This window comes from Girardinichthys multiradiatus, chromosome 7 (assembly GCF_021462225.1).
Source record: "Girardinichthys multiradiatus isolate DD_20200921_A chromosome 7, DD_fGirMul_XY1, whole genome shotgun sequence".
In the NCBI taxonomy this organism is placed as follows: Eukaryota; Metazoa; Chordata; class Actinopteri; order Cyprinodontiformes; family Goodeidae; genus Girardinichthys; species Girardinichthys multiradiatus.
The window spans coordinates 29594126-29609116 of record NC_061800.1 but is presented as its reverse complement, the minus strand read 5'-3'; the positions used below and the strand labels follow the sequence as shown (position 1 = coordinate 29609116).

The 14991-nt window shown below is 41.0% G+C and overlaps 2 protein-coding genes across 2 annotated transcripts; one reads left to right on the top strand and one right to left on the bottom strand.

Moving 5' to 3' along the window:
- The first annotated feature begins 967 nt into the window (after positions 1-967).
- Positions 968-11147, top strand: LOC124871841 (polypeptide N-acetylgalactosaminyltransferase 5). Its single transcript, XM_047371436.1, has 10 exons — positions 968-2427; positions 2502-2668; positions 2815-2934; positions 4677-4812; positions 4908-5027; positions 5531-5648; positions 5743-6072; positions 6233-6313; positions 10269-10421; positions 10516-11147. The coding sequence occupies exons 1-10, from the start codon at positions 1454-1456 to the stop codon at positions 10657-10659; spliced, it is 2343 nt and encodes a 780-aa protein (XP_047227392.1). The 5' UTR covers positions 968-1453; the 3' UTR covers positions 10660-11147.
- Positions 11148-11378: 231 nt separating this feature from the next.
- Positions 11379-13979, bottom strand: LOC124871842. The gene is made up of 2 exons (XM_047371437.1): positions 13305-13979; positions 11379-13216 (listed from the first exon to the last, which is right to left on the bottom strand). The coding sequence occupies exons 1-2, from the start codon at positions 13837-13839 to the stop codon at positions 12870-12872; spliced, it is 882 nt and encodes a 293-aa protein (XP_047227393.1). The 5' UTR covers positions 13840-13979; the 3' UTR covers positions 11379-12869.
- Between the last annotated feature and the right edge of the window lie 1012 nt (positions 13980-14991).

Sequence of the window (14991 nt, the reverse complement as noted above, 5' to 3'; positions counted from 1 at the left end):
GATCCTGGTTCCAGTGTGACGTTATTGATCCTTTTCACAACTGTTACACTGGCATCTTACACTGTTTAAATGCTAGCTGGATGGTAGCATTAAATTCAGTGAAAGAGTGAGTGAGTTGACAATTAAAACACAGCAACAGATGTCCATGTATAAAACGTCTAAAGCAAAACTAACTGTTTCTATAGCTTTTAAATTCAAGACCGATTATGCTTTTGGAAGTGTGGGTTTGTTAAAAAGGTTATGAGCAGTTAAAATCTTACTAGCAGTAGACTCCTGAAGGGCTGAAGCTGCTAGTTCAAGACAGCTGCAAACTCAAAACCTTACAGCAGTTTGTCTAAACACTACTTTATGAATTTTTAAAGCATTATGTGATTGGTCATTGGTACAGTGCATGCTCAGTTTATTTAAAATTTTACACTACGTATCTGGACTGAGTAAATTTCTGATATTAAAGGAAAGAAATGTAAAAATCAAAAAACCTTATCGCTCTTAAAGCAAACGTTATATAGATTTTTTTAAACAGCTTTATTTTCTGTCTGGCATTTACTCTGACAGGACATATTTTGCATGCTGTTTTCAGTATGTGTTTTGCACAGGAAGATCATTGGGGGTGCACCTCTTCCAACCCGCATTTCCTGTATTGATTTCTTTGTAAATAACCACCCAGTGCAAACTTGATGACAGTTCAAAGGTTGATAAAATAGCATTTTCATTAACCACTACAATGTGTTTTGAGACTGGAGTTGCTTTTAGAAAGCACAAGTCCGCTTCAGTCTCGGGTTAGCCGTTAGCTTTAGCCTCCAGGTCAAACTAATCTGTAAGACACCAAAATACTAGTTAACGACTACAAGTAACATAGCTATTATTAACTGCCTTTTCATAGTCTCTTGCTTCAAAAACCACGAACTTCCCCTTTAGGTGAAACCTGGTGAGTTTTATTCTGAAAGAGCAACAACGAGCTTCCTGTATCTTTCCACCTTTCTCCGGATATTTTCCAGGATCTTGGAGGCCAGACTTCCCAGATATCCTGTCCAATCAGAGCTCTGACAAAGTAAAACTCAGTTGCTACGTCTTCATACAAAACTATGTGTCTGTTAAGAAGTTATGAGCTGGGAAGATGTCGCTGCTAAAGAGCTTGAGGTGAGTTTTTTCCTAACTTGGACGGGTTTCTTGAATCATCGAATATAATGTTTCCGGGTGGTTGGACGTGACCGGAGCCGGACGGGACGGTATTGGGGGGGGGGGGATTAAACCCAACTTTATCGCCTCTGTTTCGCTTGAATGTTGTCAGACTCTGCTGGATGTCTTGACTGATATAGCTCTGGCTACCACTGGGGATCCGTGAAATACATGCCACGCAGGCACGTAACTTCCTCAAAGTTTGCACAGAAGTGCCCCATTTCAAGAATGACACTTTGGCACATGTAGGCTTGCTTGTTTTTAACACCTGAAAATGATGAAGGTTAGAAGATACCTGCGGGGCCGTGGGAGGGTGCTCGCCTTCGTGTTTGTTGCTTCTGTCATTTGGCTGCTGTTTGACATGGCAGCTCTGCGCCTGTCCATAAACGACGTGAACAGCCAGCTGCTGAGGGAGAGGGTGATCAGAGAGAAGGAGATCATGATGATGAAGAAACAGCAGCAGCAGGTTGGAGTCACACAGCCAAAGAGGAGGGGGTTCAGGCACCCAGTTCAGAAGGTGACCCATGCTGGGAAAATACAGCAGAGCCCCAGTATCAAACTGGACCAAATCTATAGACATAAACTGGATCCAAAGTTGGAGTTCAAGCAATCTAATCAGAGAGACGGAGGTCATTATCTCAGAAGTGACGGCTCTAAGTCTGCTTCATCTAACCAAAACAACGGAGGAAGCCTTCTTAAGAAGAAGGCAGTGAACTTGGATTTGAATGTAGCAGTGGTCAGTGAAACTCAAGTGCAACCAGTTGTAAGAACAAGCAAACCAGTTTTAAAGAAAGAGCTTGATGAAGCTGCCCAGTTTGCACACTATCCTTTTGACAAAGACTCAAAGACTGATAGAAAAGTTGAGGAGGATCTTGTTAAGAGTGGAGTAAACGTGAGTCAGCCTAAGGCAGAGGAGGCACACCCTGTTAAGACAATATCTCAGCAAACACACGTCGAGGATGCAAACAAAAAGGAAATGGTGAAACAGTTTTCGAAGCCTTATATCAACCTCCAAGCAGGATATAACTCCAGTGCTGTCAGAAAGCCAGGTGTCCACAAAGTGCTTTCTCTGGACATGACCCATGCTCCCAGAGATCCCAATGCCGTCGGCCAGTTTGGCCTGGCAGAGATTCTTCCTGGCAGCAAAGACGCAGACGTGATGAAGAGATGGAACGAGGGCCATTTCAACGTCTACCTCAGCGACCAGATCCCAGTGGACCGTGCTGTTCCTGACACCAGGCCAGAAACGTGAGTCCTCGGTTCTGAGTTTCCTCTCGAAACAGCTCAGACTGCTCTCTCTGAGTCTCTTCTTCTCTTTCCAGATGTGCACAGGATCTAGTCCATAACAGTTTGCCCACCACCACTGTGATATTCTGCTTTGTGGACGAGGTGTGGTCCACACTCCTTCGCTCTGTGCACAGTGTTCTCAACAGATCTCCACCACAACTCCTCATGGAGATTATTCTGGTGGATGATGCCAGTACTAAGGGTAAGAAGACCCTAACTGCTAAATAGAGAGACTAGGTGAAGTAAAAATCCTCCTGTTTAACGGTTCAGAACTTTACTTAAACTAATTTTCCTGCATTTAGCGTAATGTGCATGCTGGGATCTTACTCATCATCTTTGCTTTCTCAGACTATCTGAAGGAGCAGTTGGATGAGTACATGTCACAGTTTCCCAAAGTGCGAATCATTCGTCTCAAGGAGCGTCAGGGCCTGATCCGAGCGAGACTAGCTGGAGCTGCTGTCGCCAAAGGTAAGGATGCTCCAAATGAATCATCCATGAGAATATTCTTGCTAAATATAAGGTTCAATCAAAACAGTTATACTATATTATGATAACTAAGGTGAGAATGAGATTGAAATGACATGTTCATAACCCCTGACCTTTGTCATATTAAAACCACAAACTTCAGTTTCTTTTTTTGGGATTTTATGTGATGGACCAACACAAAGTAGAGTGGAATTGTGGAGTGGAAGGAAGATGATACATACTGCGATACATGTACAGTGTGATAAGTGTGACATGGCATCCTCCTGACTCAATACTCCGTAGAACCATCATTCACCGCAATTACAGTCTTCAAGAGCATGTATCTACCAGGTTTGCATATTTAGAGAGTCGAATTTCCTAAAATTCTTTGCTAAACAGCTTAGGCCAAGTAACATTGGAAAGAAAGAGCTCTGGATTTAAATCTAGGACCGTTGTCCTGTTGGAAGGCGAACTTCTGTCCCAGTATCAAGCCTTTTGCAGCCTCTAACAGGTTTTCTTTTTCGTTTGTCCTCTGTTTTGCTGCATCCATTTTCCCATCAACTCTGACAAGCTTCCCTCGCCCTGTTTAAGTAAAGCATCACCACAGCATCATGCTGCTGCTGCTTTGTTTCACAGTTGGGGATGTTGTGTTCAGGGTGATGTGTGGCAGACAACTTGCACAACACATTTTGAAGGTTGGCCAGAAAGTAGAAATTTGGTCTCATTTCACCAGAGCACTTTCTTCCACATGTGGGTTACCTACATGGCTTCGGTCAAACTGCAAACAAAATTCATGGCTTTTATTTAGCAACAACGTTCTGCTTACCACTCTTCCATAAAAACAGATTTGTGGCGTGCAAAACAAATAGTTGTCCTTTCGACAGATTCTCCCACCTGAGGTATGGATCTCTGCAGCTCCTCCACAATGACCATGAGCTTCCTGGCTGCTTCTCTGATTATCGCTCTCCAACCCTGGCCTGTCGGTTTAGAACCGCCATGTTCCTTGTTCTTCATGATGCAGTTTTTTTCTTTTCACTAATGTTCTCTAGAAAACCTTGGAGGGCATTCACAGAACAGATGCATTTATACAGAGATTAAGTACGACTCCTTACTGATTAGGTTACTTCTGAAGGCAGTTGGTTGCACTCAGTTTTATTTAGAGCGATCAGAGCAAAGGGGTTTTATACAAATGCACACCACACTTTTCAGATTTTTATTTGTGAACTAAATTTGAAAAAGCCATATCCTTTTTCTTGCAGTTAAAATCTATGCAGTACTTTTTATTGGTCTGTCGCATAAAATCCCAATAAAATACATTGAAGTTTTAATTGAATAGCAATTTGCCATTTGATCATAAATTACATGCAGTCACGAGGCCTTATGTATGCAGGCAGAGCATAGCCACACATACCTCTAGTGCTAAAATTGGATCGGTGTATATAAATAAATATCACTTGGCTCAAAAGTGCAAAAAGCATGTCACCTTGGCAAAGCAGATCTGCATACATACTTGTCCCAGCTAATTGTCTTAGGTGTGCTTAAAATAACAAATTTAGAATATCCATATCAGCCCAACTCAAATAAAATGATAATAAATATGTATATTTCAGATGCGCTTTGAGTATTTCTGTGTTGGTACATCACATAGACTAATAACACATGTTGTCCCTAGAGGTGTGTTCAGAGGTGAGATCTACAGGTTCATATTAGTTTTAACTGCAGCACGGTGTTTGCTTTTTTTCTAGGGGAAGTTCTTACCTTTCTCGACTCACATATTGAATGTAATGTGGGCTGGTTGGAGCCGCTTTTGGAGAGGATCTATTTGGATCGCAAGAAAGTGCCTTGTCCAGTTATCGAAGTCATCAGTGATAAGGACATGAGGTAATTTAATTAAATTGCATTTAGGTCACAGATTAGCAATGATCGGGATTCCTACAAGAAATATGTTAAGTGTGGCTCTGTGTTAATATTCTCAGCTACATGCTTGTCGACAACTTCCAAAGAGGGATTTTTAAATGGCCTATGGTGTTTGGCTGGAGCCCAGTACCAGAGGACGTCATTAAGAAGAACAACATGAAAGTTACAGATCCAATCAGGTACTGTCCTCAGCAGCACCTTTCCATTCTTTTTATTTGACATTCAGTTTTGCCCTTTTGAAGGATGTTTGCTCTGTTGTTGCACTACAGCCGCTATAAATCATCTATAGTGTTTTAATATGTAAATTTTCAAAATATGTGTAAACAGGAATATGTGTTGATGTTTACAAACACAACCGTTACACGCCATCATTTCTGCAGAAAAGGAGTGAATCTGGAAACAGTAAAATCAGCAGTATTCTGTTTCAGGGTAGTTACAGTCTAAAACATTAGTGAAAACAGACTCTGCAAAAATAAGTATCTGTTATAGATTTTAAATTCATTTTAATGATTGAAGTGATTCTTTTCAGCAACAAAATTGAACCCAATAACTGATTCACTGCAACTTCACTCTATAACTATACTCCTTTTGCACAAAGGTGTACCTATCACAGCACATACACTGTGAAACAATATAAAGATACCTCCAAACACCCACCATTTGGTTATATTTCATTTTGCAGGTGTCCAGTTATGGCAGGTGGCCTTTTTTCCATTGACAAAAAATACTTCTTTGAGCTTGGCGCCTATGATCCTGGTCTGGATGTGTGGGGTGGAGAGAACATGGAGATTTCATTTAAGGTAAACATGCTTTTTATTTCGACCCTCTAAACTGTGGTCACAATATTTTTGTCCACATACCTTCAGTTGCTGAACAAGCTGCCATTTTAAACAGATCTGGATGTGCGGAGGAGAGATCGAGATCATCCCCTGCTCTCGCGTGGGACACATTTTCCGAGGACAGAATCCCTACAAATTTCCAAAGGACAGGCAGAAGACAGTGGAGCGCAACCTGGCAAGGGTGGCTGAGGTTTGGCTGGACGAGTACAAAGACGTTTTTTATGGCCATGGGTACCAGCACCTGCTGGATAAAAAGGTCATTGACATTGGCAACCTAACAGAACAGATTGAGCTGAGGAAGAGACTCAAATGCAAGAGCTTCAAGTGGTACCTGGACAACGTGTTTCCGGACATGCATACTCCTGCAATCAAAGCTGAGGGCCTGGTATGTGGGTGATGAGTTATGAGAGAGTGCTGCTTTTATGTTTTTATCAGATAAAACTCATTATGATGCTTTCCTTCCAGAGAGTTATGTTGACTTTTCCATCAAAATATCTTTCCAGCACTGCAGTTTTATTTTTATAAAGGTTGGATTTATTTTCTAGGTCTTCAATCAGGGCTTGAGAAAATGCCTTGCGCTGCAGAAAGACTCTTTGTCCTTTGAGATCTGTGATCTCAGCAAACAGGTATGATTTGATTTCCTTTATCTTTATTTCATAGCAATTTTTTAGATAATGTTTTAAGGTTCTTCCTCTTAATCTTTCTGAGAAGAAACAATATTTGGATTCTTTGCATGTTTGTGGTCATGACATAACAAAAAGAGAATCTAAACTTACACAAGTGCATTTAGAGTCTGAGCTGGGACCAAAGCCATGAGAAACAGGGGTGGGGTTCAAGACGGAGGCTTTCTAAATCTGCTGCTTTTGGAATCGGATCTTTTCTTCGTATCCTGTAGTCTTCATGGTGTGCAGCAAGCTTGCAAAACATTTTATACCCATTGAACCTTTTTTCATCATTTCACGTCACCACAAACTTCTACGTATTCAATTGTGATTTTATGTGATAGACACTGAAGGCATTAAAACTATGAATTAACACATGAATTAACACATGTGGAATTATATACTGAACAAAAAAGTGTGAAACAACTGAAAATATGTCTTATATTCTATGTTCTTCAAAGTAGCCACCTTTTGCTTTGATTACTGCTCCGCACACTCTTGGCATTCTGTTAATGAGCTTCAAGAGGTAGTCACCTGAAATGGTTTTCCAACAGTCTTGAAGGAGTTCCCAGAGATGCTTAGCACTTGTTGGCCCTTTTGCCTTCACTCTGCGGTCCAGCTCAACCCAAACCATCTCGATTGGGTTCAGGTCTGGTGACTGTGGAGGCCAGGTCATCTGGCGCAGCACCCCATCACTCTCCTTCTTGGTCAAATAGCCCTTACACAGCCTGGAGGTGTGTTTGGGGTCATTGTCCTGTTGAAAAATAAATGATGGTCCAACTAAACGCAAACCGGATGGAATAGCATGCCACTGCAAGATGCTGTGGTAGCCATGCTGGTTCAGTATGCCTTCAATTTTGAATAAATCCCCAACAGTGTCAACAGCAAAGCACCCCCACACCGTCACACCTCCTCCTCCATGCTTCACGGTGGGAACCAGGCATGTAGAGTCCATCCGTTCACCTCTTCTGTGTCGCACAAAGACACGATGGTTGGAACCAAAGATCTCAAACTTGGACTCATCAGACCAAAGCACAGATTTCCACTGGTCTAATGTCCATTCCTTGTGTTCTTTAGCCCAAACAAGTCTCTTCTGCTTGTTGCCTGTCCTCAGCAGTGGTTTCCTAGCAGCTATTTTACCATGAAAGCCTGATTCACACAGTCTCCTCTTAACAGTTGTTCTATAGATGTGTCTGCTGCTAGAACTCTGTGTGGCATTGACCTGTTCTCTAATCTGAGCTGCTGTTAACCTGCGATTTCTGAGGCTGGTGACTCGGATGAACTTATCGTCCGCAGCAGAGGTGACTTCCTTTCCTGGGGCGGTCCTCATGTGAGCCAGACTCACCTTCATTTCTTAAAGTAATGATGGCCACTCATTTTTCTTTACTTAGCTGCTTTTTTCTTGCAATAATACAAATTATAACAGTCTATTCAGCAGGACTATCAGCTGTGTACTTTATCCACCTCCTGCACAACACAACTGATGGTCCCACCCCCATTTATAAAGCTTGAAATCCCAGTTATTAAACCTGACAGGGCACAACTGTGAAGTGAAAACCATTTCAGGTGACTACCTCTTGAAGCTCATCAACAGAATGCCAAGAGTGTGTGGAGCAGTAATCAAAGCAAAAGGTGGCTACTTTGAAGAACCTAGAATATAAGACATATTTTCAGTTGTTTCACACTTTTTTGTTCAGTATATAATTCCAGAGGTTTGTTAGAGAACATTAGTGAACAAAAAGCATCATGAAGACCAAGGAACACAGCAGACAGCTCAGCAATAAAGTTGTAGACAAACTTACAGTAGGGTTGGATTACAAAACATCCTAAGCCTGGAACATCTCATATAGTACTGTTTAGACCGATACCTGAAAATTTTAAAAGTATGACACAGCTGCAAACCTTTGAAGATGTGGCCATCCACCTCAACTAATTGCATTAATTAAGAGATCCATAGTTACTAAAGAGGTGCTGGAAAGATCTGCAGCTCAGGTGGGAAAACTCAGGCACTCCACAAATCTGACATTTTATGTAAAAGAAGCAAGAAGAAAACTATTGTGAAAGAAAGCTAGAGAGTCCTGTTTTTAGTTTGCCATACGCCATGTTAGGAACACAGCAAACGTGTAGAGAATGTTGCTCTGTTCAGGTGAGACCAAACTTTTACCTTTTTTGTCTTTCATACAAAACGCTATGTGGGGTGAAAATGTAACCGTGAGCACACCAACCCCTTAGTGAAACATGGTGGTAGCAGCAATTCAATTCAGTTTATTTATATAGCGCCAGTATACAGCACATCATCTCAAGATACTTTACAAAGTCCATTCAATCAAATCATATAGATTGTAAGTCAAGTAAATACAGGGGTTTGACAATGAAACTGAAACAGCTGTCATTTTAGTGTGGGAGGTTTCATGGATAAATTGGACCAGCCTGGTAGCCAGTCTTCATTGATTGTACATTGCACCAGTAAGAGCAGAGTGTGAAGGTTCAATTAGCAGGGTAAGAGCACAGTTTTGCTCAAAATATTGAAATGCACACAACAACATTATGGGTCACATACCAGAGTTCAAAATAGGACAAATTGTTGGTGCACATCTTGCTGGCGTGTCTGTGACCAAGACAGCAAGTCTTTGTGATGTATCAAGAGCCACGGTATCCAGCAATGTCACCAAGAAGGATGAACCATATCCAACAGGATTAACTGTGGACGCAAGAGGAAGCTGCCCAAATCATGGAAGAATTAAATGTGCACCTCAACTCTCCTGTTTCCACCAGAACTGTCCGTCAGGAGCTCCACAGGGTCAATATACACGGCCGGGCTGCTATAGCCAAACTTTTGGTCACTCATGCCAATGCCAAACATTGGTTTCAATGGTGCAAGGAGCGCAAATCTTGGGCTGTGGACAATGTGAAACATGTATTGTTCTCTGATGAGTCCACCTTTACAGTTTTCCCCACATCCGGGAGAGTTATGGTGTGGAGAAGCCCCAAAGAAGCGTACCACCCAGACTGTTGCATGCCCAGAGTGAAGCATGGGGGTGGATCAGTGATGGTTTGGGCTGCCATATCATGGCATTCCCTTGGCCCAATACTTGTGCTAGATGGGCGTGTCACTGCCCAGGACTACCGAACCATTCTTGAGGACCATGTGCATCCAATGGTTCAAACATTGTATCCTGAAGGCGGTGCCGTGTATCAGGATGACAATGCACCAATACACACAGCAAGACTGGTGAAAGATTGGTTTGATGAACATGAAAGTGAAGTTGAACATCTCCCATGGCCTGCACAGTCACCAGATCTAAATATTATTGAGCCACTTTGGGGTGTTTTGGAGGAGCGAGTCAGGAAACGTTTTCCTCCACCAGTATCACGTAGTGACCTGGCCACTATCCTGCAAGAAGAATGGCTTAAAATCCCTCTGACCACTGTGCAGGACTTGTATATGTCATTCCCAAGACGAATCGATGCTGTATTGGCCACAAAAGGAGGCCCTACACCATACTAATAAATTATTGTGGTCTAAAACCAGGTGTTTCAGTTTCATTGTCCAACCTCTGTAGGTTTCAGTTGGTCTTAGTTATTAGACAATGCAGTCAAATTTAGTGTATTCAAATTGGTTAAATGTTTTCTATCTAAGGAAAACCAGCAGATTGCATCGAGTCAGTGACTTGTAGCATTCGCTCCTCCTGGGTGAGCATGTGGACATTCACTTGCATTATGTTATTGCAGCAGTCCCTCATACTGTGCATGTAGATAGCTAAAGGCAAATGGACACCACAATCCTCGTCCACATTCCAATTACACACAAATTAATGTTGGAATGGGACAAAAGTTGAGCTGGTATGAAAACATTTTCAAAGCATTATATGGTTACAAGCTGCATTAACTCTTCCTGTTTTTGTGTGTTGGAAAACAGAGTCAACAATTTAATTACACCTGGATGAGGAACATTCGACACCAGAACCTCTGTGTTGCAGCCCAAAGCACGGGCAGCGGCTTCGCATTGCTGCCATGTGACAACGCCAAACGTGAACTCCGCTGGTTCTACAAAACCTCCAACTCAGCTCTAGTAGGTTCTCTATGCATACTGCTGCTTTAGTGGAATCAAAGTCATGCTTAAAGCTGTGTGCGTTAATTGTGCTTCCTCTTTTGTGCTTGCAAAGACAGAGCATCTCATCTCGGAGTTTGTTTCCGACCACATGTGCCTGGAAGCAGAACCTCGGGATGACTCTGTTCGTCTCCGCCCGTGTCAACCCAGCAGCGTCTTCCAAAAGTGGGAGTTCACACATCATTACGTACGACAATGAGCTTTAAAATGCTCTATGGAAACATCTGGTGGCCTTACAGCGCAAACTGTGGTGCAGTTGCTACAACTGACTGACTTGAGGAAGAAGGAAGCAGTTCGGTGGAAGACATTTGCATAAATATCAATCAGTTGGTGAGGGGGTTGTTTGTTAGCAGATAAAAATAATATTTAACTGCCTGAGAGTGTTTTCAAAAAAACTGGGATTGAAATTGATATCTGTGGAAATGTCCCCAGTGGTTAAATAGTGCCTCAGATTTTGTTTCTTCATGGACTGAATAACAAGAGTGAAGAATTTATTGTTTTGTTAAAAAAAAAAAAAATTTGTGTGTTTCAAGATGTGGTGTAATTTATGTTGCTTATATGGGTTTAAATGGTTTATACTTGGACTTTTGATTTGATTAGAAAACACTACATGGAAAGATTTCTTTCTTTTAACACTAGGGGGAACTGTTGGTTCAGGCCCTCAAATAAACCTGTGTTGTGATTTTACCAACCTGTTAAACTCTTTTTGGCCAAACAAAAGCATATTCTAATGAACATGAAACGACAATAAAGATCTTGCTAGATACAATTCTTTATTCTGTTTAGTCCTTAGCCACGGGATGACAGTTTGTGTAGTGAATTACCTCTAAAAATGTCACAATTTAACTCTTGTAAGTTATTGAACCTCTACTGTCATGGCTTTTTACCATAGATGCGAACATTATGAGAACTTCAAATTCATATTTTAATATCTCCCAAGTTTATTCTACAAAATCACAAAATTAAAACCTTAATTTACATTTCTAACCAGTATTTATTCACCCATTCTCTGCAGAAATGTCATACTAATTTTGGGCATTTAATAACATCTCATTAGTTTTGTTTTTTTCCTGAGTATAATGATGATACATTATTCACATCTCTTGGTAAGTCGATCACGCCGTCTGCTTAGTGTGTAGCATAGTTCTGCACGGATATTTGACTGCTCTTCTTACCAGAAATGATACAGTTACTTGAATTTATTGTTTTACTGTCGCAGATTTGGCTTTTAAGCAAAGCTCATTCATTTTGAACAGGGCCATTCCAGAAGCTTAAGCTGTTTCTAGGATTTTTTTGTCTTGGTGGGACAAACATCTAAATCCAGATTTGAACCGTCTGACCTGAACACATCTTCAGTGAAAGGAAGCTTATTAAGATATTCTTGAACCACCAAGGCTTAAACAGATAACCTGTGAGAGTCATTGTCCACAGTCGGGCCAGTTTAAATTCAACATGGACTGAGGCGGTGCTGACCTAGAGAAAACCACATGCTCCAAAATCACTACTTTTAAAAGCAAGGTTGAATTTTGCATGAATAATCCAAGTACTTTCTGGAGAAAAGATTTATTATCAGAGATTGAGCTTTTTGACCTCAAAAGTATGTTTGGAGGAGGTGAAACCTTCACCTAATAACACTCCACCTCCTCAGAGGCACGGTGGTGGTGGCATCATGCCAGTGGTTGGTTTCACAGCCAGTGGTGCTGCTGCAGAGCACAAATTTCAAATTAAAATACAGTTGAAAACTGGGTGTCCCAGCAAGCTAGCAATCCTAACCACATCAAAACTGGTTGAAGAAAGCTAACTCTACCATTTCTGCCCAAATGGTCAAGAAGCTTTTGGATGGCCAAACCAAGCATGTATTCAAGGTGCAAGTTGAACATTGCGTTTTAAGATCTTTTAGCCTACTTCAGGTTGTCAGACTGGCTCTATTTCAATTATTTCTTACCATATTTGGGCCTATATACACATTTGTGATTCAATGACCCTGAAAATCCACAATAAATTCAAACTCGTCCACCCAGTTCCTGTTTTTTTTAATCATCAAAGTTTTTGGTTGTATTATCCCACTGGTTCAAATAAATCATTCAAATACCCAATTTAGTATTACATACGTGTCCATGATGTATGTCTTTAAACTTGCTAGTCAAACTGCATCCGTCCATAGACATACTACTACAGAATTAGACATTTTTCTAAGAACATTATAGCATTAAAATTGATGAGATTTATGGATGTCAAGAACAACACAATGGGATGTAAGCATATTGTAAATATCAGGTATTTCTAAAACCACTGATAAATACATTTTAGAGCTTGAACATTTGTAAGCTTGTTGAGCTTCAGGCTGTGTGTTATTTGGCGCTCCATTTTTTTTTTTATGCATTGCAAAAGCAGGTTATTTTTTATTCATTAACAAGAATTCAAACTCCTCTGTCGTGTGTTGCCTCTGCGGATCCTGCGGTAGGACACGGTACTGTACTTGGAGGAGGTGAGGTGGTTGAAGGCGCTGCAGTCAGATTTCTTTGGCGGTGGCAGGTTCATCTGACCTTGGCAGGGGTTTTGCAGAGATTTGGCTCGCGCGTCTCCCACAAGCTGCATGTCACTTGATTGCTGGGTGTCAGCAACAGATAGTGTTTGAGGAAATTCTGCGTTCCTGTTCGGCCCTGTATAACCACCATTGTTGAGTAAGTCACACAGGTGTTGGTCTGAGGTGTCAGCTTCAGTCATCGCTTCCTCTTTCTTAACTTGTTGGTCCACTGAGAAAAGAAGGAAAGAAAGCATTTATAAATATAAAAGGAAAGCTTTTAAAACATTTGTTTTGCCTAGACCTTAAGCATGCCGTACCATTTGCTGCTGCTTTATTTTGCAGCACAAACTGTGCAGATGTTTTCACAAACTTTCCAGGAGTGACATCAGACTCTGCAGCTGATTCCCCAGGGTCAGATACATGCATTCTTTTAGTTTTAAGTGTCTCAAGCTTCTGGTTTTCTTCTTCAGTCCAAATGACCCACTGGTTGATTTCCTTCTCCATCTCTGAATTTCCTTTGTAAATAAGACCTTTCTCTCCTGAATTTCTTTCCATCTGTTGGTTGGTTTCACCAGCTGCCCCACTTTTAACAGGATCCTCGTACCTTTGAGCACTGAAGCCAGCTAGGATAACAGATTCTTTATCCTGGTGAGCTTGCTCCTCATCACTGTAGAACACAGAGTCATCTCCCATCTCCATTGACCAAACCTCTCTGTCCTCTGGCTCTTCTGTCATTTTCGCGGTGTCAACAGTGCTCCCATTAATGATCTCCAGTATCTTTGAACTTTTTGCCGCTTCTTCTTTGTCAGATTTGAGTTTTGACTGCGTTGAAGGAGGTGTAACTGTCTCCATCTTTTGCGACACTCTTTGTTGAATCTAAAGTAGAACAAAAATGGTCACGTCTTCTCCCAGCGTGTTGTTCTCCATCATTAAAGAGCGGAGAAAGCCTCCATCCTGCAGTTCACTTAGGAGGGGAGTGCATGGTGCTCTCTAGCGTTTGTACCATGGAAATCTGTGTTTGCTGACTCGCTGAAGAACAGGGGTTTTGTTGTGGCCCAACAAAGGTGCATTGTTGTGACAACAGCTGCATATGGAGCAATTGTTCTCATTCTTAAATCTCTGCTTTCTGTAAAATCTAGTCTGGATTAACATTTTCCCATAGGTTCTGTACACTATATTCTTCCCCGAACAGAACTGTTAATGTATACTTTCTCAAAGCACCAGTGTTTCTTCAGTTTTTAAGAACATTGGAGCCTTAAACGTTTTAAGGCACTCAGATTGTTAATGCATCATTCTGTAGTTTTAGCAAAGAGGTTGCTTCCACCATTTGATTGTAACTGATAAGGGTTGTAATTGTTGCAGAGCTGGTCACAAGTGTACATATACTTTACTGATTTAGATGAAACTCCTTTTTCAGGCTGGCTTCTTAATACAGAAAATAACTTAAATTATACAACTACAAGTATTGTTTCAGTCTCTTCATAATTCTACCTTTTAGAAGTGCAAGACTTACTTTTTAAGTCAAGGGTAGAATTACAGTCTGCCTGCCGGTAAACATGTTTTTCTTAAAGATCTTTTCCATATTTTATTCCTATGCATTGTCTTTTTTCCTAAACATTTATGAAAAGACTTTTGTATTATCCTAACCTATATATCTCATTTTTGTGGTAGTTTTCTTGCAATGTGGAGAGACTAAATCAAAAATCCAGATAAAAATCTATTACATCGAGAATAAAGTTAGATTTCCATGACGAGTGAAAACAGTGGACACAAAATGTGCACACACCCCTTTTAAAAAGCCAGGTGTTTGTGATAAAAAAACAAAAAATCAAGCATAATAAATCCTTGTTGCATAAATATGCACAACTTTAAAATAATACTTTGTTGCATTCAGTCTTCAGAAGGAGTCTGTCAGTGTCCCATATCTTGACTTGGCAATTTTTTCTTACTTTACCTGCAAAACCTCTCCAAATCTCTCAGACTGGGATGTCTTCTCTTCTCCAC

Bases quoted from the DNA above. Each gene is read 5' to 3' on its own strand.
- LOC124871842 (XM_047371437.1), bottom strand. From the start codon at position 13,839: ATGGAGACAGTTACACCTCCTTCAACGCAGTCAAAACTCAAATCTGAC. The intron at 13,217-13,304 runs GTACGGCATGCT...TTCTTTTCTCAG, and splicing joins AAATAAAGCAGCAGCAAATG to TGGACCAACAAGTTAAGAAA.
- LOC124871841 (XM_047371436.1), top strand. From the start codon at position 1,454: ATGATGAAGGTTAGAAGATACCTGCGGGGCCGTGGGAGGGTGCTCGCC. The intron at 2,428-2,501 runs GTGAGTCCTCGG...TTCTCTTTCCAG, and splicing joins CCTGACACCAGGCCAGAAAC to ATGTGCACAGGATCTAGTCC. The intron at 4,813-4,907 runs GTAATTTAATTA...TAATATTCTCAG, and splicing joins ATCAGTGATAAGGACATGAG to CTACATGCTTGTCGACAACT.